Source organism: Emydura macquarii, unplaced genomic scaffold (assembly GCF_026122565.2).
Source record: "Emydura macquarii macquarii isolate MOO-44397 ecotype Brisbane River unplaced genomic scaffold, CSIRO-AGI_Emac_v2 contig_915, whole genome shotgun sequence".
NCBI classification, from domain to species: domain Eukaryota; kingdom Metazoa; phylum Chordata; order Testudines; family Chelidae; genus Emydura; species Emydura macquarii.
The window spans coordinates 167167-191632 of record NW_027131052.1 but is presented as its reverse complement, the minus strand read 5'-3'; the positions used below and the strand labels follow the sequence as shown (position 1 = coordinate 191632).

General features: G+C 49.2%; 1 protein-coding gene across 5 annotated transcripts in view; it reads right to left on the bottom strand.

Moving 5' to 3' along the window:
- The window catches only part of LOC137149888 (myosin-IIIb-like), a 126771-nt gene that overhangs the window by 22818 nt on the left and 79487 nt on the right, over window positions 1-24466 (bottom strand). For all 5 annotated transcript variants that reach the window (XR_010918857.1, XM_067543509.1, XM_067543508.1 and 2 more), the window contains 4 exons: window positions 24329-24460; window positions 23534-23658; window positions 21226-21422; window positions 18764-18853 (listed from right to left, as the gene is read on the bottom strand). Coding sequence is in view for 4 of the 5 variants with exons in the window: in XM_067543509.1 (XP_067399610.1) it covers window positions 18764-18853; window positions 21226-21422; window positions 23534-23658; window positions 24329-24460 (544 nt within the window). In the remaining variant the exon portion in view is untranslated. The remainder of the gene's footprint in view (window positions 1-18763; window positions 18854-21225; window positions 21423-23533; window positions 23659-24328; window positions 24461-24466) is intronic.

Here is a 24466-nt window from a genome sequence, read left to right as displayed (position 1 = left end):
CTGGGATGGAGTGGAGTCGGGTGGGCCTGAGTCCCTCTCCCCCTTCCCTGACCACCATGGAGGCCTTTGGACTGTGTGCCGCCCTGTCTAGGGAGGTAGACTGTTTGCTGCCCCACCCGGGGACCTTTTGAACTAGCTACAGCTCGTAGACTGTTCCCCTCGCCCCGAGTTGGGACGACCCCTGCCGAAACAGGGTAGTGAAGAGGTGTGGCCTCCCTCCAAGACTGACAGGGAGGGACAGCCAACCATACTACACGAGGGTTTGAGGAATAAGTCAAAGATGGGGAAAAGATTGCTGGAATTTCAGGCATGGAACTCAATTTAATTGGAGAAGTAGAGTTGTTTAGCTGGGAAGATTGCAGAACTGAAAGAGGAAAGAGTGAACTTGTAACTGATTAAGTCAACCTGGTCATGAGATTTCCCCCAGAGATGCTTTGCTGCATGAGAACAGAAACAGAGGAAGCGGATTTTGGGGTTATGATGCGATGATCATCTAGTTTGACCTCTTGTATAACACAGTCTGGAGAATCTCACCCAGTGGTTAATTTAACCAGCAAAAAGCTTCTGGATTACCTAGAACATATTTTTTTTAGAAAGAGAGTCTTAAGCTTTGTCTACACTACAGCCCTTACAGCGGCACAGCTGAACCACTGCAGCTGCACCACTGTAGGGTTTCCCATGTAGCTGCTCTATACCAGCATGAGAGAAAACAGAAAAAAGTGTTAATTAGTATAAAGCGCTGGTCCTGCACACAAGAAGGCGCAGTGAAACCAAATGAACCATTGTGAAACATCAAAAGACAAAGACTTTGTTGATTGCTTCCCCACACACATCCATGAAGAGGAAACCTGCACATCAACACATCCCATCAACTTGAACTCTGTGGGAAAGGAATAAAAATGCCGAGACGAAAGAATTGTACCACTATGCTGCTTGGAATTTGGAGAAAGCAGTATCTGTAAGTATAAGTAAGGGATTCGCAAGCTTCTTAGCTTGGGTTACCATAAAGGATATGTATAGTTTGCATATTACAGCTGTCTCTGGTACCTTTTGAAACCTAAGACTGTAACTCAGTTGTGCATGTATGTTTACCTGCTTTACCCTTTTGAATAACTCTCATTTCTTTTTCCTAGTTAATAAATCTTTAGTTAGTTTATTACAGATTTGGCTACAAGCTTCGTTGGTGTAGGATCTAAAGTGCATTTGACCTGGGCCTGATCTACAATGTGAAGTTACACATAATGTATTTGTCTCCACTACCAGGTCCGTTCTGCCAATCTAACTCGCTGGCAACGTCAACTTAGGCCCTATCTACACTAGAAAAATTTGTCGACATAAGATATGTCGACTTTCAGCCGCCATTATAATTACAGCGATGGCTGATGTCCACACTGCTCTCCTTGGGTCGGTGGAGTGTGTCATTACCAGGCGCACTTCCACCCACCCATAGGCGTGCGTACAGGGTGTGCCCAGGCACACCCTAATGCAGGGGTGTCAAAAATACGGCCCGCAGGCTGGATCCAGCCCGCAAACCTTTTTTATCTGGCCCGTGAACCTTTTTGATGTGGCCCGCAGTGCCATCTCGCTGTGTTTGAAGCTCATGCTGGAGGGTAGAGCTGCCGCTGAAAGAGTGGAGAGCGCGCGATTTCTCGGTGGACGGCAAGACACAGTGAGCTGCTGCTGAAAAAGGAGGAGCTGAGAGATTTTGTGATGGATGGGAACACGCCGTGATCTGCAACGAAATACCGTTCCTTGCGACATTTCGTGGCGGAGGCTAGGACACAGCGAGAATTCTGCTGGCAGGTAAATCAAATGTGGCCTACCAGTGGAACTGAGTTTGACACCCCGATAAAGATCATGAAGATTGATTGTATCTTTGTATACGTCTAGTTATCACTACAGCAAAAATTTGGTATTTTGTGTCCATTTTTTAAGTTTGTATTTTTTTAAGTAAAGTTTAGTTGTTAATTAAAAAAAAAAATTAAGTTTAGTTAAGTTTTAGTTCCTTTAATATGTTTGATGAATAAAAATAATGTCCTTTATGATTGAGTATTCAATAAATGTTTGCCTTTAAAAAAATTAATAAATAAAAATCCCTGGGTGCACACCCTAATGAAATGTGCTGCGCATGCCTATGCACCCACCTAAGGGGCAGTGGGGGGAGCTGAGACACGCATCTCTCAGCTCCTGGGCTCCCTGTAGGCTGTACCCCTCCCACTCCCCAGTCCCAGCTGGGCTGCAGATGCCTGCATCCTGCCTGGTCCCATCCTGGAGCCGAGTGGCAGATGCCCATGTCCCACCCTGGAGCCAAGCGGCAGCGTCTCAGCTGCATCCCGCCCCACAGCCAGGAACTGGGCTCCAGCTGCCCGCATCCTGCCCCGCAGCTGGCAACCGGGCTCCAGCTGGCCACAGCTTGCCCAGTCCTGGCTCGCACCCGGGAACCAGCTGCCCCGGGCTTGCAGCAGCCAGGGCTTCTTGCCCCACTGCTTTCTTATCAATGTCACCATTCCCGCGAGGGGTGATTGTGGGGTGTACACCAGAACTGTTGTGTTGACAAAAGCTGATTTTGTCAAAAAAAAACTCTCTAGTGTAGACCAGGCCTTAATAAAACCACCTCCACAAGAGGCATAGAGCGAAAAATCAAAGTGGATGGATCAAATGAGCGGCAGTGTAGGCGGAGTGTTGTGTAAATCGACATCACTGGCCTTCTGGGAGGTGTCCCACAGTGCTCCACTGGGACAGTTCTTGACTCCGCTGAACCACGGCCATGTACACAGGAAACAGCCCCTCCCCTGGTCAAGCCCTGGAAAATTTTGAATACCCATTTCCTGTTTGGTCAGCATAGAGAGCTCACCAGCACAACTGATCACAGTGACTGCATGCCCCAAACACGTTCCAGCCTGGAGTAGACCTGATGTTTTGGATCTCATCGGTCTGTGGGGGAAAGAGTTTGTTCAGTCTCAGCTCCAATCCAGCAGAAGGAACGTTGATATCCATGAGAAGATATTGTGGGGCATGTTAGAGAAGGGGCACAATAGGGACACACAGAAGTGCCATGTTAAAAATCAAAGAGCTGAGGCAGGCATATCAAAAACCAAGGGAGGTGAACAGTCATTCTGGCTAGTCATCAAAGACATGCTGCTTCTACAAGGACCTGGATGCGCTTCGCGATGGTGACCCGACCACTGCCCCCAGATGCAGCATTGATACCTCAGGGGAATTGGAGTCCTGGCTCAATGATGATGGGACTGTGGACGAGGAAGAGGAGGAGAAGGAGGAAGAGGTGCAGAACGGGGGGCAGGAAAGTGCGGTATCCATACTCTCCAAAAGCCAGGAGCTGTTTTTGACCACAGAGCAGCCCAGCTGAAAGCAGGACAGCACCTTGACCGACCGAGATGCCGGGGAAGGCATATCTGGTGAGTATGCAATATAAATCACAGTGCTGGGGTTACATCCTCTGTTGGTTTAATGTTAATAGGAAAAAAAGTATTAGGTCTGCTGGTGATGGGCTTCCTCATTGGTGATCCAATAATGCAGAGGGTTGCCCCTGGAAAAGACTATTTATGTGCACAGGGGTGGCCTGAGAATCCTCCATGGATATCTCCAGGAAACTTTCATGGAGGTACTCTGCAATCCTCTGCAGGTTTCTTGGGAGGGCAGCCATATTTCTTCCACCATGATAGGACACTTTCCCATGCCACTCTGTTATTCAATGTGCTGGCATCATCACAGAACACAGCATAGTAGCGTAAGGACCAGGCTTATACCCAGATGCTTGCAGCAACTGCTCCCTTTGCACCTGTGTGACCCTCCAGAGACTAATATCACATAAGGTCACCTAGGGTTTTCATGCCTTACAGTGGAAAGCGTGGCTTTCAGCCCATCCTCTACTCCTGCAGAGAGGCTGTCACACATTAGAAGGCGGAAAAAGAAAACTTGGGATGACATGGAAAAATCCCTGGAAAAATCATGAAGCAGGTCCCCAAGGAATCCATTTTAAGGCACTTGGAAGAGAGGAAGGTGATCAGGAACAGTCAATACGGATTCACCAAAAGAAAGTCATGCCTGACCAACCTGATTGCTTTCTATGAAGAGGTGACTGGCTCAGTGGATGTGGGGAAAGCGGTGGACGTGATATACCTTGACTTTAGCAAAGCTTTTGATATGGTCTCTCACAGTATTCTTATCAGCAAGTTAAGGAAGTATGGGTTGGATGAATGGACTATAAAACGGATAGAGAACTGGCTAGAGCATAGGGCTCAACGAGTAGTGATCAATGGCTCCATGTCGAGCTGGCAGCCGGTCACAAGTGGAGTGCCCCAGGGGTCGGTCCTGGGGCCGATTTTGTTCAACATCTTCATCAATGATCTGGAGGATGGGGTAGATTGCACCCTCAGCAAGTTTGCAGATGACACTAAGTTAGGGGGAGTGGTACATACTCTGGAAGATAGGGATAGGATACAGAAGGACCTAAACAAACTGGAGGATTGGGCCAAAAGAAATCTGATGAGGTTCAACAAGGACAAGTGCAGAGTCCTGCACCTAGGACGGAAGAATCCCATGCACAGCTACAGACTGGGGACCTATGAGCTAGGCAGCAGTTCTGCAGAAAAGGACCTGGGGGTAACAGTGGATAAAAAGCTGGATATGAGTCAGCAGTGTGCCCTGGTTGCCAAGAAGGCTAATAGCATATTGGGCTGCATTAGTAGGAGCATTGCCAGCAGATCACGGGAAGTGATTATTCCCCTCTATTTGGCATTGGTGAGGCTGCGTTTGGAGTATTGTGTCCAGTTTTGGGCCCCCTACTACAAGGATGTGGAGAAGTTAGAGAGAGTTCAGCAGAGGGCAACAAAAATGATTAGGGGGCTGAAGCACAAGACTTATGAGGAGAGGCTGAAGGAACTGGGCTTGTTTAGTCTGCAAAAGAGAAGAATGAGGGGGGATTTGATAGCAGCCTTTAACTACCTGAAAGGGGGTTCCAGGGAGGATGGAGCTAGGCTGTTCTCAGTGGTGGCAGATGACAGAACAAGGAGCAATGGTCTCAAGTTGCAGGGGGGCAGGTCTAGGTTGGACATTAGGAAAAAGTTTTTCACTAGGAGGGTGGTGAAGCACTGGAATGGGTTACCTAGGGAGGTGGTGGAATCTCCATCTTTAGAGGTTTTTAAGATGTGGCTTGACAAAACCCTCGCTGGGATTATTTAGCTGAGATTAGTCGTGCTCTGAGCAGGGAGTTGGATTAGATGACCTCCTGAGGTCCCTTCCAACTCTGATTCTATGTTCAATGAGATAATGAATACCTCCAGGGCTGCTGACACGGAGTTAAGAGCCTGGAGGATTTTGTTGTCTGAAAAACTGGACATGGATATGGAGAGCAGCCCACGAGCATGAGCATGTGTCACAGGATGAAATGCTGTGTGTAATGAGGGATCAATCAGACAGGTTGAGACGTCCGGTTGAGCTTCAGGAACAATAGTGGCAGAATAGACTCCCTTTGCAGCCCCTGCAGAAATTCCAGCAATAAGTGCCCTATTCCCAAGCCCCCACACCCAAGCTTTCCAGGAAGAAGGTGAGCAGGGTGCAATATATGCACCACTCAACACCGGAGGAGGGAAGTGGGAAGAGAAGGTGGCCTTTCTAAAAACTTTTAACGTGTAAGCTTTAGTGTGTGCATAGACAAGCACCCCTTTTTTCCCCTCCCAACTCCATGACAATGGTTGATAGTTAAATTATTTTTCTTTCCCTCAACTGTTATGGATGTGCAGTAAAGTGAACTTCTTTGTAATGAAGCACTTTATTTAGCACATGCCTGGGGATGGGGAGGTGGGGGAAGGAGAGGTGCTGGGACAATGCTGCAATGGGGGAAGGAATGGGAAGGCACAGCACAGTTAAGGGACACTCATTCCTATTGCTCATTACAAAACGGGTTTTCAACGCCTCCCTGAGGCATAGAGCTCCTCACTGGGCTCTCAGCGTTACACTGGTATCTGGCTACTCAAAGTTTGTGGCCAGCCTATCTGCCTCCCCACCCACCCCAAGGGAAACTTCTCTCCCTTTGTCTCACAGACATTATGGAGCACACAGCAGGCAGTTATAACTATAGGGTATTGGTTTCACTGTGGTCTAACCTAGTGAACACAGTATGCCAGTGAGCCTTTAAACAACCAAAGACACATTCCACCACCATTCTGCACTTGCTCAGCCAATTATGGAACTGCTCCTTATTGCTGTCCAGGCGTCCAGTGTATGACTTCATGAGCCATGGGAGGAAGGGGTAGGCTGGCTCTCCCAGGATCACGATTGGCATTTCAACATCATCAATGGTTATTTTTTGGTCTGGAAAGAAAGTTCCTGCTTGCATCTTTCTGAACAGACCTGAGTTCCTAAAGATGCATGCGTCATGCACCTTTCCAGACCACCCCATGTTGAGGTCGGTGAAGTGTCCCCTGTGATCCACCAGTGCTTGCAACACCATGGAAAAGTATCCCTTTTGGTTTATGTACTCTGTGGCAAGGTGGTCTTGTGCTAAGATAGGGATATGGCTGCGATCTATTGCTCCACCATAGTTAGGGAACCCCCTCGTGGCAAAACCATCCATTATGTCCTGTACATTTCCCACACTCACTACCCTTCTTAGCAGAAGTCTATTAATGGCCCTACATGCTTGAATCACAGCTGCTCCCACAGTGAATTTACTGACCCCCAAATAGTTCCCAACCAACCAGTAGCAATCTGATGTTGCTATCTTCCACAGAGTGATGGCCACTCACTTCTCCACTGTCAGAGCAGGTCTCAAGCAAGTATTCCTGCGCTTCAGGGCTGGGTACAGCTCTGTGCAAAGTTCCAGGAAAGTGGCCATACACATCTGAAAGTTCTGCAGCTACTGGTCCTCATCCCAGACCTTCACAATGATGCAATCCCACCAGTTAGTGCTTGTTTCTTGGGACCAGGAACAGCGCTCTACCAAGTTCAGCTGCTGTGCAACAGCCAGTGGCAACTGCAAATTGTTTTCTTCTATGGCTTCAGCAGGGAGGCTTGAGTAACACCGCAATTTTCCACGCTGCAGCTCCTCTCTCAGCCTTGGAAATACTCCAGGATAAGTTGTGAGGTGTTTGTGATGCTCACAATGATAGTGCAGAGCTGAGTGGGCTCCATGTTTCTCCAGCAATGGTGTATGTGCGGCAGAGCAGGGTTGAAAAATGGCACAAAAAAGTGTTCGTCTGTTTGTTGCTGACATTGGGGGGAGGGAGGACATTACATCATGGGAGACTGAAGACCTTCCCAAAAGCCCCTTCGAGCTAGTTGCACTGTGGGATAGGTATCCATGGTGCACTGCTCCACTTATCGATACAAGCGTGGCTGGTGGGGACACACTCCCCCAATGCAATGCGTGGTGTGACTATGCCCAACTGACTTCATCAGTTCAGCAGGTGAATGTCGACTGAAAATAAATCGACTTCATTTCAAAGTGTAGACATACCCCAGGGGTAAGTGACTGGTCCTGGCAGTAACCTGACTTGTGATTTTTTGGTGTAAGGGACCATCTATCACAAAGGCAGGCCTGCCTGGGTGGCAAGATAGACTAGAGTGCCCAAGGGGACTGTCTGTGACTTCATGTTAAGGCTGTTTAGTGCTTTAGGAGTTCACACTTGTTAGTTGGTTGGTAAAATTCACACTCACACTTGTGAGCTACTTTAGACAACTTGATACCGTCTATTATCAGAATCTCTTCCTCATTTAGGTAACTGTAGACTGTTACCAAGTCACCTCATCACCGTCTCTTTGTTAAGTGAAATTAATTGTGCTTCTTTAGTCTCTCACAGTGAGGCAGGTTTCCCAGAGCTTGAATAATTTTTGTAGCTCTTTTCTGTGCCCTTTCCAATTTGTCAACTGCCTTTTTGAAGTCAGTACACCAAAATTGGACACAGTATCCAGTATCAGTCTCACCAATGCGGTATACAGAGGTAAAAATCAGAATCATAGATTAGGGTTGGAAGGGACCTCAGGAGGTCATATAGTCCTGCTCAAAGCAGGACCAACCCCAACTAAATCATTCTGCCAGGGCTTTGTCAAGCCGCACCCTAAAAAACTCAAAGGATGGAAATTCCACCACCTCCCCAGGTAACCCATTCCTGTGCTTCACCACCCTCCTAGTGAAAAAGATTTTCCTAATATCCAACCTGGACCTCCCCTCTGCAACTTGAGACCATTGCTCCTGGTTCTGTCATCTACTACCATTGAGAACAGCCTAGCACCATCCTCCCTGGAACCCCCTTTCAGGTTGTTAAACGCTGCTATCAAATCCCCCCCTCATTCTTTTCTTCTGCAGGCCAAACAACCCTAGTTCCCTCAGCCTCTCCTCATAAGTCTTGTGCTCCAGCCCCCTAATCATTTTGTTGCCATCTGCTGGACTCTTTCCAATTTGTCCACATCCTTTCTATAGTGGGGGGCCCAAAATGACACAATACTCCAAATGAGGCCTCACCAGTGCCAAATAGAGGGGAACAATCACTTCTCTCGATCTGCTGGCAATGGTCCTACAAATGCAGCCCAATATGCTGTTAGCCTTCTTGGCAATAAGGGCACACTGCTGACACTTATCCAGCTTCTTGTCCACTGTAACCCCCAGGCCCTTTTCTGATGAAATGCTGCCTAGCTACTCGGTCCCCACCCTGTAGCAGTGCATGGGATTCTTCTGTCCGAAGTGCAGGACTCTGCACTTGTCCTTATTGAACCTAATCAGATTTCTTTTGGCCGAATCCTCTAATTTGTCTAGGTCACTCTATCTTATCCCTGCCCTCTAGCATATCTACCGCTCCACTCAGGTTAGCGTCATCTGCAAAATTGCTGAGGGTGCAATCCACTACATCCTCTGGATCATTAATGAAGACGTTGAACAAAACTGGGCCCAGTACCAACCCCTGGGGCACTCTGCTTGTTACCTCCTAACTCCTACTCACTTACTGATACAACCATGGATGGCATTAGCCCTTCGTGCCATAGCATCACACTGAGAGCTCATGTTGAGTTGCTTGTCCACTATGATCCCTAGATCCTTCAGTGTCACTGCTTTCCAGGGTACAGTCCCTCATTCTGTAGGTATGGTCTGCATTCCTTGTTCCTATGTGAGTGAACTTGTATTCGGCTGTATTAAAACAATTTTATTTAAAGGGGCCAAGCTTACCAACTGATCCAAGTCACTCTGCATGACTGCACTGTCTTTGTTATTCATCACTCTGCCAATCTGTGTCTCATTCACAGTTTTATCAGCCATGGTTTAATATTTACACTGCAGTTAAACAGCCCTTTAACCCAAGCCCCACAAGTCGAAGTCCACTGGCATGTACCAGCCATGGGTGTCTAATTTCAGTGCAGACATACCCTGTAGGACCAAGAATCACTAAGGATAAGCAAAAGACCTCCAGCTGTTTTGCCAGGGCTAGCCCTAAAGGACATATGGAGTTTGCTTATTATAGAAGTTTCTGTTTGAAATCTAAGACTGTAACTCACTTGTGGGTGTATGTTCCCTGCTTTAGCCTTGTAAATAACTCTCATTTCTTTTCTTAGGTAATAAATGTTTAGTTAGCTTAGGTAAAAAACAGTTACCTACCTTTCATAAAACAAGGTCACTTACCAGTAACGGATGTTCTTCGAGATGTCTTGCTCATGTCCATTCCACTACAGGTGTGTGCCCGCCTCCGTGCACCGTTACCTGGAACTTTTTTCCCCTTAGCAGATGTCATAGGGCCGGCTCTAGCGCCCCCTGGAGCCCCATGCACTTACCACGGTATATGAGGCGCTGCCGGCCCTACACCCACTCAGTGCCTTCTTTCTGCCAACTCCGGCAGCGGGGATGGGGGGTGGGTTGTGGAATGGACATGGCAACACATCTTGAAGAATATCAGTTACTGGTAAGTAACCTTGTTTTCTTCCTCAAGTGCTTGCTCATGTCCATTCCTCTATAGGTGACTAACAAGCAATACCTTGGAGGTGGGTTGGAGTTACCGGTGAGCTGCCCTCAGCACGGCTCTGCCAAATCCTGCGTCCTCTCTCACCTGCTGGATGATGGCGTAGTGGGATGTGAAGGTGTGCACCGATGACCAGGTGGCAGCTTTGCAGATGTCCTGCAGGGGCACTCTCTCCAGGAAGACTGTAGACAAGGCTTGAGCTCTGGTTGAGTGTGCTGTGATGGTTCCCAGAAGTGGCACCTTCATCTGCTCATAGCAGAACTTGATGCATGATGTAATCCACGAGGAGATGCGCTGGGTGGAGACAGGTGAGCCTCTCATCCGGTCAGCCACTGCGATGAAGAGCTGCGTTGATTTCCAAAACGGCTTTGTACGCTCAATGTAGAAGGCCAGGGCTTGTCTCATGCCCAGCGAATGCCGTCTCCTCTCCCCCTCTGAACTGCGTGGTTTGGGAAAAAACACTGGGAGAAAGATATCTTGATTACAATGAAATTGGGAAACCGCCTTGGGCAGGAAGGCTGGGTGCGGCCTCAACTGCACCTTGTCCTTATAGAATACTGTGTAAGGGGGCTCCGAGGTCAAGGCTTTAAACTTGGAGACCCTCCTGGTTGAGGTAATGGCCACCAGGAAGGCTACCTTCCATGAAAGGATGAGCAGAGGGCATGAAACCATGGATTCATGGGGGGGCCCCCGTGAGTCTCGAGAGGACCAAGTTGAGATCCCAGGGAGGCACCAGGTCACAGACCTGCGGATAAAGCCTCTCCACCCCCTTGAGGAACCTGACTGACATGGGATGGGAGAACAGCGATCTCCCCTCTAGCAGCTGATGGAAGGCCGAAATGGCCGCCAGGTGAACCTTCAATGAGGCCAGTGCCAGACCCTGGAGCTTTAGCTGGAGCAGGTACTCCAGGATCATCTGTATAGGTGAGAGGCTGGGCAGAATACCCCGGGACTCCGCCCAACAGATAAACCGCCTCCACTTAGCCCAATACACGACCTGTGTAGGTTTCCTGCTGCCAAGCAGGATTTGCTGGACCTGCATCAAGCAGGCTCTCTCTCCCTTCGTCAGCCTCAGAGCCTCCAGGCCATGAGATGCAGGGAGTCCAGGTCTGGTGCAACAAGCGACCATGGTTCTGGGACAGAAGGTCATGTCGCCTCAGGAGCTCCGGGGGTGGGGCGATCGAAAGGTCCAGCAGCATGCTGAACCAGTGCTGTCTCAGCCAGGCCGGAGTGATGAGTATAACGTTCGCCCTGTCCCTCTTTATTTTCAGCAGGACCTTGGGTAGGAGTGGAATGGGCGGAAAGGCATACATGAGGGTCCCCGCCCAGTCCATGAGGAATGCGTCAGAAGTCAACCCAGTCTTGTGACCCCGGAGCGAGCAGAACCTTGAACACTGTGTGTTCCAGGCCAATGCAAATAGGTCCAGTTGGGGAATGCCCCACTTCTGGAAGATCATAGCCACCACCTCTGGGTGCAACGACTAATCATGGTGTGGTAGAAACGACCTGCTGAGGCAATTCATCTCATCATTCCTCACTCCTGGGAGGTGAGAGGCAGTCAAGTGGAAATTGTGCCTCATGGCAAAGTCCCACAAAAGGATGGCTTCCTCGCAGAGGGCCCAGGAGCACGCTCCCCCCTGCCTGTTTATGTAAAACATGGCTGTGGTGTTGTCCGTCAGCACCTGCACCACTCTGCCTGTCAGGAATCGGGGGAACATCTTGCACAGTAGGCGAATGGCCCTCAGCTCCTTCACGTTGATATGCAGGCGCCTCTCCTCCCCCGACCAGAGCCTCTGAATGCTCAGGTTGGCACTGATGTGGGCTCCCCATCCCACATCCGAGGCGTCGGAGATTAGGGTGACTGATGGGACCAGTTCCCTGAACAGAACGCTCTTCATCACTGCCCTGGGAGTCCGCCACCAGTTTAGGGAGGCTAACACGGGCAGGGGAACTGTGACCACCCAGTCCAATGGGTGTCTGCTTGGCATATATATTGAGGCCAACCATGCCTGAAGCGATCTGAGCCTCAGGCGAACAAATCTCACTACGTACGTGCAGGCCACCATGTGTCCTAACAGCTGAAGGCAGTGCCTGGCTGTTGTCATGGGGCATCAGTGCAGCTGGGAGATGACAGAAACCATCGCCTCAAAATGTGGCTGAGGCAGGAAAGCTCTGGCATGGGAAGCGTCTAGGGTGGCCCCAATGAATTCTATGTGTTGCACTGGGGTTAGTGTGGATTTCTGTTCATTTATGAATAATCCCAGCCTCCTGCACGTGGAGCAAGTGAGGGTCACGCTCTCCTGTACCTGAGACCTGGATTTGCCCCTGATCAGCCAGTCATCGAGGTAAGGAAAAATTTGCACACCCTTTTGTCTCAGGTGGGCAGCCACTACTGTTGTGCATTTGGTGAACGCCCTCGGAGCCGAAGATAGGTCAAAGGGTTAGGGCTGTAAATTGGTAGTGGGAGCCAACCACCGTGAAGTGGAGGAAGTGCCTGTGGGTGGGGAGGATAGACACATGAAAGTATGTGTCCTTGAGATTGAGGGCGGCATACCAGTCTCCTGGATCCAGGGAAGGGATTATGGAGGCTAGGGAGACAATGCGAAACCTGAATTGTTTGACATATTTGTTTAGATGACAGAGGTCTAATATGGGTCTCAGACCCCTCTTCGCCTTGGGGATGAGGAAGTACCTCGAACAGAACCTCTTCCCCCTTCTGCCTTGAGGGACCATTTCCACCACCCCATGTTGAGAAGGGTGTCCACCTCCTGCAAGAGGAGTTGCTTGTGAGAGGGGTGGCTGAAGAGGGACGGAGCGGGAGGGTTGTTGGGGGCGTAGATGTAACCTGTAGGGCATAGCCCCCTGAGACGATCCCAAGGACCCAACGGTCCAAAGTGATCTTTGCCCGTTCGGGATAGAAGGGCCTTAATCTGTTTAGGAAGGGGCGGGGCAGATCCAGGAGAGCAGTCGGGGTGGCACCCATGGGCACACCATCAAAATTGCCTCCTCTGGTTGCCTGACCTTCTGGGGGGCCCCTGCTGAGGAGATGAGGATGAGCTAGGGGGCTGATTTCTTCTTCTAAACCTCCTATTTCTATCCCTATAGGGTTGAAAAGGCCTGGGTGGAGGCCTTGGCTGCTGCTGCGCCTGGGGCCTTGACTGACACCTGGAAAAGTGAGGCATGTACAGGCCCAGGGAACAAAGCATGGCCCTGGAGTCCTTCAAACTGTGCAACTTTGCATTGGTCTGGTCAGAGAATAGGGCCGACCCATCAAAGGGGAGGTCCTGACTAGACTGCTGCACCTCCTGGGACAGGCCCGAGGATTGAAGTCATGAGCATCTTCTCATACAGATAGAGGCTATGGCCCTGCCTGCTGAGTCAGCAGCACCACAGGATGTCTGGAGCGCTGCCCTAGCTACTGTGGTTCCTTCCTCCACGATAGTGCTAAAGTCTGCAGCCTGGTCCTGGGGCAGGGCCTCAGCGAACTGCCTGAGGGAGTCCCACAGGTTGAAATTATATCTGCCCAGCAGGGCCTGATGGTTGGCAATCCTGAACTGCAGGCTTGCCCTGGATTAAACCTTTCTCCCAAATAAGTCCAGCTTCTTATTGTCCTTGTTCTTGGGAGTCAACCCTGGCTGACCTTGCCTGTCTCGCTGGTTAGCTGCGTCTACTACCAGGGTTCTCGGGGCTGGGTGAATGAACAAATACTCAAACCCCCTCGGCCAGGACGTAATATTTTTTCTCGGCCACTTTTGACGTAGGGGCGACTGAGGAAGGGGTTTGCCAAAGGGCCTTTACAATCTTAAGGACCCTTTCGTGGACTGGGAGGGCCGTTCTCGCTGGGGCAGCCGCTGCCAGCACATTGAAGAGACTATCTTCAGCCTCTTTTAACTCCTTCACCTCTAGCCCCAAGTTGGATGTCACCCTCTTGAGCAGCTCCTGATGCTCCCTGAAATCCTTCAGTGGCGCCGAGTGGTCCTGGGAGACTGCCTTGTCCAGTGAGGAGGAAGAGGACTGCTGAGGTGCATCCTGCGGGTGCGTCCCCTCCTGGCGAAGGGTTGCACCTGTTGTGGATCCCTCCATGGGGTCCGACTCCTCGTCTGAGGAGTGGTGTCTATGGGCCTTCTCTGTGCCGGAGGCACGGACTACACCCCTGATAACATAATGGATTGGGGCCCCGGCCCCACCTGGATACCCCATGGGTCCCAATAAGGCCATTGTTGCAGCCATTGTCCCTGGGGCCAACCCAGGGCTGACTGCGCCACAGGCTGACACGCTTTGTGGGGGCGTCGGTTCTCCCGACGACTGTCCCCCCCCGGGAGACCCCGAGTCATCCTCATAGTCAGAGGCCCTGGACCGGCGGTGCCGTGTACGTCCTCGGTCCTGGGCACCCTTCCGTGCCGGGGACCACTCTCTCGATGCCTCCGACCTGGAGAATGATGAGGACTGCCTCCGTTGCCGTGAGCAGTGCCGATGAATGGAAGTGCGCTTCGAAGAGCTAGAGGTACCACAGCATCTTCTTAGTACTGATGATTTCCGCTGCCGCTTGCCTTGCAGTCCTGCAGACACCTTCGGTGACCGCTCCGAACTCCCTGGTGCCGAGCCGGACTCCGGCGACCTGGTTCCGCATTGTGGACTGCGTGGTGCCGGGTCTTCCTCTGGCGACGGGTTCCACACCATCTCGGTGCAGGCAAACTCCTTGGTGCCGGGTCCTCCGACGGCGACTGGGTTCTGCACCCTCTAGGTACGGGCAAACTTCTTGGTGCTGGGGATCTGGAACAGGAACTGTCTGAGTGCCACCTGGCAGACCTTGACTGAAACCGCCTCCTGGCATGTGCTGCCTCCAGTGCCAGGGATCTACAGCGGTGTTGAGAGGGAGACTCCATGTCCTGTGCCGGAGCAGGTCGGCTCGATGCCGCCGACCTGGAGCGACTACTGGGGGAGCGGCTCTGCTCTACCCTTGGAGACTGTCTGGCAGGAGATCTTCCTCCCTATACCGGGGATCTCCACCACCATTCAGGGGGATCCAACGCGGGTTCCCCCCGACACCGGCCCCTTCTTCCTCTTCGGTGCCGGCGATATTGCGTGGTGCCGAGTTGAGGGCAGTGCCGGCGTTGCGCTCAGTATTGAGGTCACACTCGGTACCAAGGTGGAGCGGGTCGGCTTGGACACTGGGCAGAGCACTGCCTCCAGCAACAGGGCTTTCAACTGGATTTCTCGGTCCTTTTGAGTCCTCGGTTTAAAAGCCCTGCAGATCTTACACTTCTCTTTTCTGTGGGCTTCCCCCAAGCACTTAAGGCAGCGGTCATAGGGGTCGCTGAGCAGGAAAGCCTTCCCACAGGAGGCACACGGCTTGAATCCCAGCAATTGGGGCATAGCCGGCCGCTCGAAGTCCCTGCAGGGACTTGCCTTATCTATAACTACTTTTAACAGCTACTTAACTAAAACTAACTTAGAATATCAAACAAGGCCAGACAAGGGGAATAGTACTTGCAGAGAGCAAAGCTAGTTCCAGCAACCATCACGGGCGGAAAGAAGGAACTGAGGTGGCGTAGGGCCTGCAGTGCCTCATATACCGCAGCATGTGCGCAGGCTCCAGGGGGTGCCTGAGCTGGCCCTACGGGATCTGCTAAGGGGAAAAAAGTTCCGGGCACCGTGCATGGAGGCATGCACACACCCATAGTGGAATGGATATGAGCAAACACTCGAAGAAGAACTGTTGTTCTTTGAGATATGTTGCTCACGTCCAGTTCTTCAGTTCTTGCTGGCTGGCTCTGACAGAGGGGCAGGCAGGTGGGATTTGGAATGGACATGAGCAACACATCTCGAAGAATAACAATTACAAAAGGTAGGTAACTGTTTTTTCTTCTTCGAGAGCTTGCTCATGTCGATTCCAAGTAGGTGACTCCCAAGCTAACCCTTGGAGATGGGGTCAGAGTTTACCAAATTGCGGATTGGACCATAGCTCTGCTGAATGCTGCATCTACTGAGGAGCACTTCTCTGACAGGTTCCGAGCATGTTAATTCCATGGCATTTAACCATGAAGGTTCATGCTGTGAGGTGGAGAGACTCTAGGTTCGGATGCTGCAGGAGGCCATGGTCCTGAGTAATCAGGTTCAGCATCAATGGTAGGGTGATTGGCCTGGCCACCAACATCTCCAGCAGCATAGGGTACCAATGTTGCCGAGGCCAGACTAGAGGTACAAGGATAATGGATGCTCTCTCCCCCTCTTGATATTGAGCAGGAACTTGTGGATGAGAGGGAAGGGTGGAAACGTGTAGAGGAAGCACCCCTCCCAATTCAGGAGGAATGCATCTGTGATTGAGCCCGAACTGTGGTTCAGGAATGAGCAGAACTGCTGACATTTTCTGTTGATTCTTGTCGCAAACAAGTCTACTTAGGGAACTCCACACTTTTGGAAAATGGTGTTTGCAACATTGCACCGAAGGGACAACTCTTGATTGTAGAATGACCTGCTGAGTCAGTTTGCCAATCTGTTCTGCACTCCTGGTAGATAGAATGCCTCTAGGTGGATCACATGGGCTATGCAAAATTCCCACAACATGAGGGCTCGATCCAACGGGTACTGCCAAGGGAAAAACTTTCTAAGTACTCTGCATGTGGCGCACACGCATCTACCTGGAATCGACATGAGCAAGCACTCAAAGAAGAATAAGTGTTTAGTTGTAGGTCTAGGTTGGACTTTAGGAAAATCTTTTCCCCTAGGAGGGTGGTGAAGCACTGGAATGGGTTACCTAGGAAGGTGGTGGAATCTCCATCCTTAGAGATTTTTTAAGGACCACCTTGACAAAGCCCTGGCTGGGATGATTCAGTTGGGGTTGGTCCTACTTTGAGCAGGGGCTTGAACAAGATGACCTCCTGTGGTCCCTTCCATCCCTAATCTTCTATGATTCTATACAGTGCAGTTGACCTGAGGTAAGTGACTGGTCCTTTGGGACTGGGAATAACCTGAATATTGTTGTGATTTTTGGTGTAAGGGACCATTTATCACAAAGACAAACTTATCTGGGTAGCAAGATAGATTGACTCCAGGGTAAGACTGTTACAGGGCTTGTGGAGATCACTCATTGGTTGGTGAAATCTAATTATAGAACATACATCCAATTTAGGGTTTGTACTGTAAAGGGAAAAAGAAGATGGGGTCTCTGTTTCCTATGAGAACTGATCAATAGAAATGGCTGCAGAAGCCTGAGACTGCAAGTGCCTTTCTAGCAGATGTTCAAATCTTAGAATGTTAAGGGTTAACAAGATAGTTATGGAATCTAGGCGCCAGCAGGGATGGAATGCAGAGAAAGACCTTGTAACTTGGATAAGGAAAGTTGAAAATACTGAGCTAGAAAATTCCTAGATAAGCAGTTTTTTAATATGTATGGCCATGGAAATTGTGACGTAAAAAGACTTGTTTGTGTAAGCCTATAAAAGCTTTTAGAATTCAATGTTAAGAGTCGCGCCTTGCATAAAGGGACCACCTTCTTTATGTAAAGAATAAACTTTGACTTTGCTAATCTGCTGTTTGGCTTATTTTGGACCATCTGCTAGGCAACGGACATGTTAGTAAGGACCCCCGAGTTTGGGTTCTTCCACAGTACTTTGCTTCTTGACAGTCTACCCTAATGCTGGCACACACTGTCATGAGCCAGTCAAGATAGCTTGACATGGTTCTTGGCCCTACACTATTTAACATTTTTATCAATGACTTGGATCAAAATTATCACTGATAAAGTATGCAGGTAACACAAGAATGTGGGGAGATATAAATAATGAAGAGGGCTGGTCACTGATTCCAGATTGGTTGGTAAAGTGGATGCAAGCAAACAATGTGTGTTTCAATATGGCCAAATATATATGTATACTTCTAGGAACAAAGATTATAAACCCAAAGGTGAGCATGTTCCCCCCGCCCAGAGCTGGCCGAGCTGGTCAATCCAGCCCCTCCCCTTTCCACCCCACCACCTGTGTGTGGAGCGGGCCTGGCCAGTCACTCTCTCCCCATCCCCACACATGGAAAACACAAAGGTCAGCTGTAGGCAGGGGAGGCACTGAAGATGCTGTGCCTAGTGGCAAATAAGGTGTACGTCTGGCCCTGTCTCTGGCCTGTGGTAGGGGATCAGTCTGGATGATCACAGTGGTCCCTTCTGGCATTAGAATCTATAACTACTCACTAGCCTATTCTGTATTATAAGACTGTGCCCCTGCATCATTACCTTGCACTTTGCCTTGCATGGTACCTATGCAAAGGACCGCTTTCCATCACTCCCCTCTGAGTACATTCCCAGCCTACAGAGCCCTTTAGCCTGTCTCCACTCCAGGCAGCACCTCCTATATGGCACCTCCTCCATTCTGATTCCTCAGTGCAGGACCCAGACACAGCACCTCCTTCACCTCAAATAGTACCACACCCAGTGCCCTTCACCTTGGACTCTCATACAGCTTTATCCATCCCAATATATAGCATCCATATCAAGTGCCCACCGTCTCAGCTCCCCACACAATGCCTGAACCTACCATCCCCTCCAGTTCATGTCCTGTGGCTATTATACATCGTTCATGAATCAATCTAATCTTCAGTAAAAGGCAAAGGCTCTCTCTGCTTTATGGAGACCCCAGAGTTCAATCTGCCCTTCCTGGATATGTCTAGGGCATCCATGTCAGGGGTATCTAAGCACCATCCTCAGTTTCTCAGTCCACGGAGAAAGCTGACACAGTGTGTGTTAGCACCGCCTTGTGCAGCCCACCACCAGAGTCCTGGTTGAAGAAAAGCAGCAGGTACTTTACCTGTACGACAGGGTGTAGCCTGGCCTGCTCTGACTGATTCGAACCAGGAAGCAGCCTAGAGGTTTGTCCATCAGCAAATTCTCAGCTTCCCTGAAAGCAGAGTGGAAAGTTTTTATCTGAGAATCAGCATTAAACCCCTGGGCTCTCCCTGTACAGGAACCCCCATCCCTTCTCACATCCTGGTAGAACTCCCTCTATGGTGCAGCCAGCACTCACTCTCATCCTGTCCCTTCACTCCAGGCACAGGGGCTGACAGAATAGAGTACAGAGAGAAGCGAGGTAGAAGAATCTGGAGGTTGTGGTTAGATAAGTGGTTCAGGGTCAAGGAGCTAACCCCGATGTCCTGGCTAATTTCATTCTGGCTCCCTAAGTGCCACTGTCATTCCAATTGGAGATAAGATTCTTCTCCTTCCTACTCTAGCCAACTGCAGCATTACTATGCACTCAGCACCTGCTCTATTAGATGTAGAGACAGCTGCATATCACTGGTGCGTGGTGTGAACTCTCTTGGTCCTGAATCCTGATTTCTCTTGGTCCTGAAATCTGGGGTAAGGGAGAATGGCTATTAGCCAAAATGGTCAAGGACACAACCCCATGCTCTGGATGTCCTCTTGACTGCCAGAAGCTGGGACTGGATGACAAGAGAGGGATAACTCAACAATTGTCTTGTTCCATTCATTCCTCTGAAGTATCTGGTACTGGCCACTGTCAGGAACAGGATACTGGGCAAGATGGACCATTGGTCTGACCCAGTATGGCTATTCATACGTCCTTCTGAACTGTCTGAAAACTGCTGAAAGTGACCCTATATCAATGCAGAATCCAAAAGAGACAATGGAAAGCCCTACTCACCAGAACACTGGTATCTAGTAAACAGCCAAGAGGAAGGAGGTTTTCCCTCCACCTCTCAGCAGAGAAGCTGAACAGAGACCCTGCTCAGGGACAAAGGACTGAGATAAGACAGTGTTGTTGTAGCTGTGTCGGTCCTAGGATATCAGAGACACAAGATAGGTGAGGTGATATCTTTTATTGGATCAACTTCTGTTAGTGAGAGACCAGCTTTCAAGCTACACAGAGCTCTTCCTCAGGTTTGGGAAAGGGACTTAGAATGTCACAGCTAATATAAGGCTGAACAGATAGTTTGGCATAAGTAGTTAGAATACGAGCTATCTGTTCAGCCTTATATTAGCTGTGACATTCTAAGTCCCTTTCCCAGACTTGAAGAAGAACTCTGTGTAGCTTGAAAGCTGGTCTCTCACTAACAGAAGTTGGTCCAATAAAAGATATCTCATACACAGTGTCTCTGAGACAAGACAGCCAGGGAATAAAGTGTGGGCTTTTGGAGGAAACTGGTTGCTCTCTCCTGGGACTGACAAGGAGTCAGAGAGATAGAGCCTGAAATGGCGGGTGAATTGCTCTGGCTTGACCAGTATGGACAATGTTTTAACCTTTATTTCTCTGGGCTAATGTAAGGACTTCCGATGTTGTGTTCCATTTGACTAATACATCCTACTCTGTTTTGAAAAGGCTGTTTGGCTGCAAATACTTGCAAATACAAAGGCTGCAAATACTTGCAGGTGAGCATTAATCCCTGAAGAGTGTCCAAGTCTTTACCAGGAATCTGTTTCAATTGGCTTTGCTGAACAGCGCTCACAGTATTAAATAGGAGCGCAGTCTAGGAGGAAGTGAGGCTGAGAAGCCTACCCAGAAAGAAGGGTAGGACTCCTTGGAGGACTGGCAGGCTGAAGAGGTTCCTCCAAGTGACTTTTAAAGGCTGAAGTCCCGTGGATCCCGTGCATCCGTGACAACAGTATTGCTGTACTGGTCTCATGAACTCCATATACAGAGTTAAAATTACCTCCTCACTCCTCTCTACAAATCCAAGGATTGCATTAGCCTTTTATGCCACAGCATCATGCTGGGAGCTCATGTTTAGTTGTTGGTGTACTGTGACCTCTAAATCCTTTAGAGTTACTGCTTCTCAGGACACAGTTCCTCATTCTGTAGCTACGGCCTGTATTCCTTGTTTCTAGATGAATAACTTAACATTTAATTGTATTAAAACACTTTTATTTTAAATGGGCCCAGTTTACCAAGCAATCCATACCTAGATCCTTCAACATTTACCACTCTCTCAATCTTTGTGATAAAAATCAAATAAAAACCTTCAGTTGCTGGCACCCTGGACTGGAACTAGTGACGTAGAAGTAAAAGGCCCTGTATCCCATTCCCAGCTCCATAAAGCCAGCCAATCCCCCTGACAGGGGTCTGGGTGGGAATCAGTGCTCTAGAAGGGAAAGGCCCTGTGTCCTATTCCCAGCTCTTGGAGAAACCAGTCCATGCTATTTCCATAGACCCCAACCCCAACTCTCACACCCACACACACTTTCTCTAAAGACACAGCAGCCTCTGCCTGCACAGCCCAGCCCTCTGGGTAGGCTGCATGCGCCTAGGATATTCACCTCCTGCTGATCATCCCATGCAGCCAGCCAGGAAAGGCCCCATCATTCTGCATAATCTTCCGGGCCTGTGTCTCTCTGAACCAGCGGAGAGTAGCTCCCCTCTTAATTTTCCTCATTTCTTCCTCTTCTGTTCTCTGCCCCTCTGTCCGCAGCACAGGGCAGGGCCTGGAGCGCAGAAAATTATCAAAGGGAGTGGACTGAAAATAGGAAAGAGAGAGAGAGAGAGAAAAGGAAGGTGGGTGTGAGATTGAAAGATTCCAAGGCCAGAAGGGACCATTATGATCATCTAGTCTGACTTCCTGTATAACACAGGCCACAGACATCCCCCAAAATAATTCCTGGAGCATAACTTTTAGATAAATATCTAGTCTTAATCTTAAAAATGGTCAGTGATGGAGAATCCACAACCCTTGGTATATTGTTTGAATAGTTAATCACTTTCACTGTTAAAAATGTGCACAGTATTTTCATCTGAATTTGTCTAGCGTCAACCTCCAGCCATTGGATCATGTTATACTTTTCTCTGCTAGTCTAAAGAGCCCATTATTAAATATTTGTTTCCCATGTAGATACATTTAGGCTAATCAATTCAAGCCTTAATTCTCTCTTTGTTAAGCTAACTAGATTTTGCTCTTTGAGTCTATGGCTACGGCTACACTGACGATGGCAAATTTGCCGCCATCAGATTGATTTCTCTGGATCGACTGAGTGGTCAGTGCAGACCCACTCAGTCGATCCAGAAATTGATGTACTAAGACCAGCTACAAAAGTAGTGTAGTGCTGCGTCGATAGGAACAGCGCAGTGCAGACGGAGCACAGAAGAGAAGCTCAGCAGTCGACGGGAGTTACGCAAGTTTTTTGCGTACTTTGCATAACTCCCGTCGACTGCCGCCGAATCTCACAGGTAAGTGTAGACAGAGCCTATCACTATAAGACGAGTTTTCTAGTCTCATCGTTCTTCTCTGAATCCTCTCCAATTTATCAACCTCCTTCTTGAATAGCAGGTACCCAGAACTGGACACAGTATTCCAGCAGCAGTCACACCAGTGCCAAATATAAAGGTAAAATAACCTCTCTACTCCTACTTGAGATTCCCCTGTTTATGCATCCAAGGATTGCATCAGCCCATTTGGCCACAGCATTGCACTGGGAGCTCATGTTCAGCTGATTATCCATCACAAACCACAAATCTTTTTCAGAGTCACAGATTCCCATTATGTAATCATAGCCTACATTCTTTTTTCCTAAATGTATACATTTACATTTAGCTGTATTAAAACGCATATTGTTTGCTTGCATCCAGTTTACCAAGCGATCCAGATCTCTTTGAATCAGTGACTTGTCTTCCTCATTGTTTACCACTCCCCCAATTTATGGTCCTCTGCAAACTTTGTCAGTGATGATTTTATGTTTTCTTCCAGGTCACCAATAACATTTTTAAATAGCGGAAGGCCAAGAACTGATCCCTGCAGGACTCCACTGAAATCACACCCACTCGATGACGATTCCCTGTTTACAATTACATTTGAAGACCTATCTGTTAGGCAGTTTTTAACCTGTTTAATGTGTCCCATGTTAATGTTATATCCTTCTAGTTTTTTAAATCAAAATGTTGTTCAATACAAAGTCAAACGCATTACAGAAGTTTAAATGTATTACGTCAACACTAGTACCTTATCAACCAAGCTTGTAATCTTATAAAAAATATATCAAATTAATTTGACAGGATCTATTTTCCATAAACCCATATTGATTTGTATTAATTACATTACCCTTTTTAATTCTTTATTAATCGAGTCATGGATCAGCCACTTCATTTTCTTGTCCAGGATCAATGTCAGACTGACAAGCCTATAATTACCCGTGTCATCCCATTTACCCTTTTTACAAACTGGAACAACACTGACTTCCTTCCAGTCTTCTAAAACTTCTCCAGTGCTCCAAGACTTATTGAAAATCAACAGTGGAGGCAGGAGCAAGAGGTGGGGGACACAAAGTATCTCCCTTTGAAGATATCTTCACGGAAGACCTCACTCAAGTCTGCGCCCAGGGGGAGACCAGATAGGAACCTCACCACCTTCCACTTTCCATTCTCCCAAGACCAGGCTATGCCCGAAGCTTTACCAGGTTTGGTTTACTTAAACTCACAATATTGGGCATGAACTCCCTGTCTTTCCTGGTTAAATGGATGAGGAGCATGGTTCTCCCTGGATTGCATAAAAGGGATGTGCAGATGGGCGGGTTACCCCAAGATCACATGTTGGGATGTCCCTGGGTATCTGACCCTAAGCAGAGCCAACATTATTACCTCTGAGAGTTTGCTGCGTGGGCGTGGTACTGGTGGCTGTGACAAAGAATCAGCTACACACTGAAGACGGGGGAGGGGCTGAGGACGTCGCCTCCGTGGCACAGGGACTGGTGAGGCAACTATTCCTGTAATGAGAGAAGGGAACACATGGCATCAGAAATCCCCAGTGAGTGATTCATTCCACCCACAAATGGAGCATGTGTGTACATATCACACCCAGGAGCACCATAGGGAAGGTTCTACCTGCCTCTCCAGCAGACAGCATGGCAGCTGCAAGACAAGGGACTCACAGGAACATCAGTCCATGGATCTTGGAATGTCCCCATCCCACCCGAGCCCAATGCAGCATGGAAAGGAGTGAGAAGGGGTGGGCTCCCTGCTCTGCTGCCACTACTGCCCCAAGCTCTATGGAAAAAAAGCCAGCTCTCACTGGGAGATGGCATGAAGCCACACCCCACTGGGTAAGCAGGAGAGGCTGGGTCAGGCCAGAGTGCTTTTCCCATCACAGCCCAAGGCATGTGGGATTTAACAGCTTCATTCCCAGACTCTCTGGGAAAACATCTACATTTCCAAGAGGAGAAAGGGCCTGTCCTGAAGCAGATGTTGGAGGAGAGTTTCAGAGGCAGCTGTATCACAGCTCTGGGGCAGAACATGGCTTGCAGGCTCATCTTCAGCTAGGGAATAAGGCAGTCGGAACTGGAAGGGTCTGTGGTGGTTGGAAACAGCCACTGAGTGAGCAGCCAGGCATTTGGGGCATGGAGGTATTGATGAAAGGAAGATGTGTCAGTGACTTACTCTGGGCCCGTGGCTCCAGTTCCAGTAGCCTGTTCCTCTCTCTCTCTGCTTCCTCCTGCAGCTGCTGCTCCCGGGCTCTGAGCTCAGCCACCAGCTCCTGGTAACTCTTCCTGAAGCAGAATCCCTTGTAAACTGCTC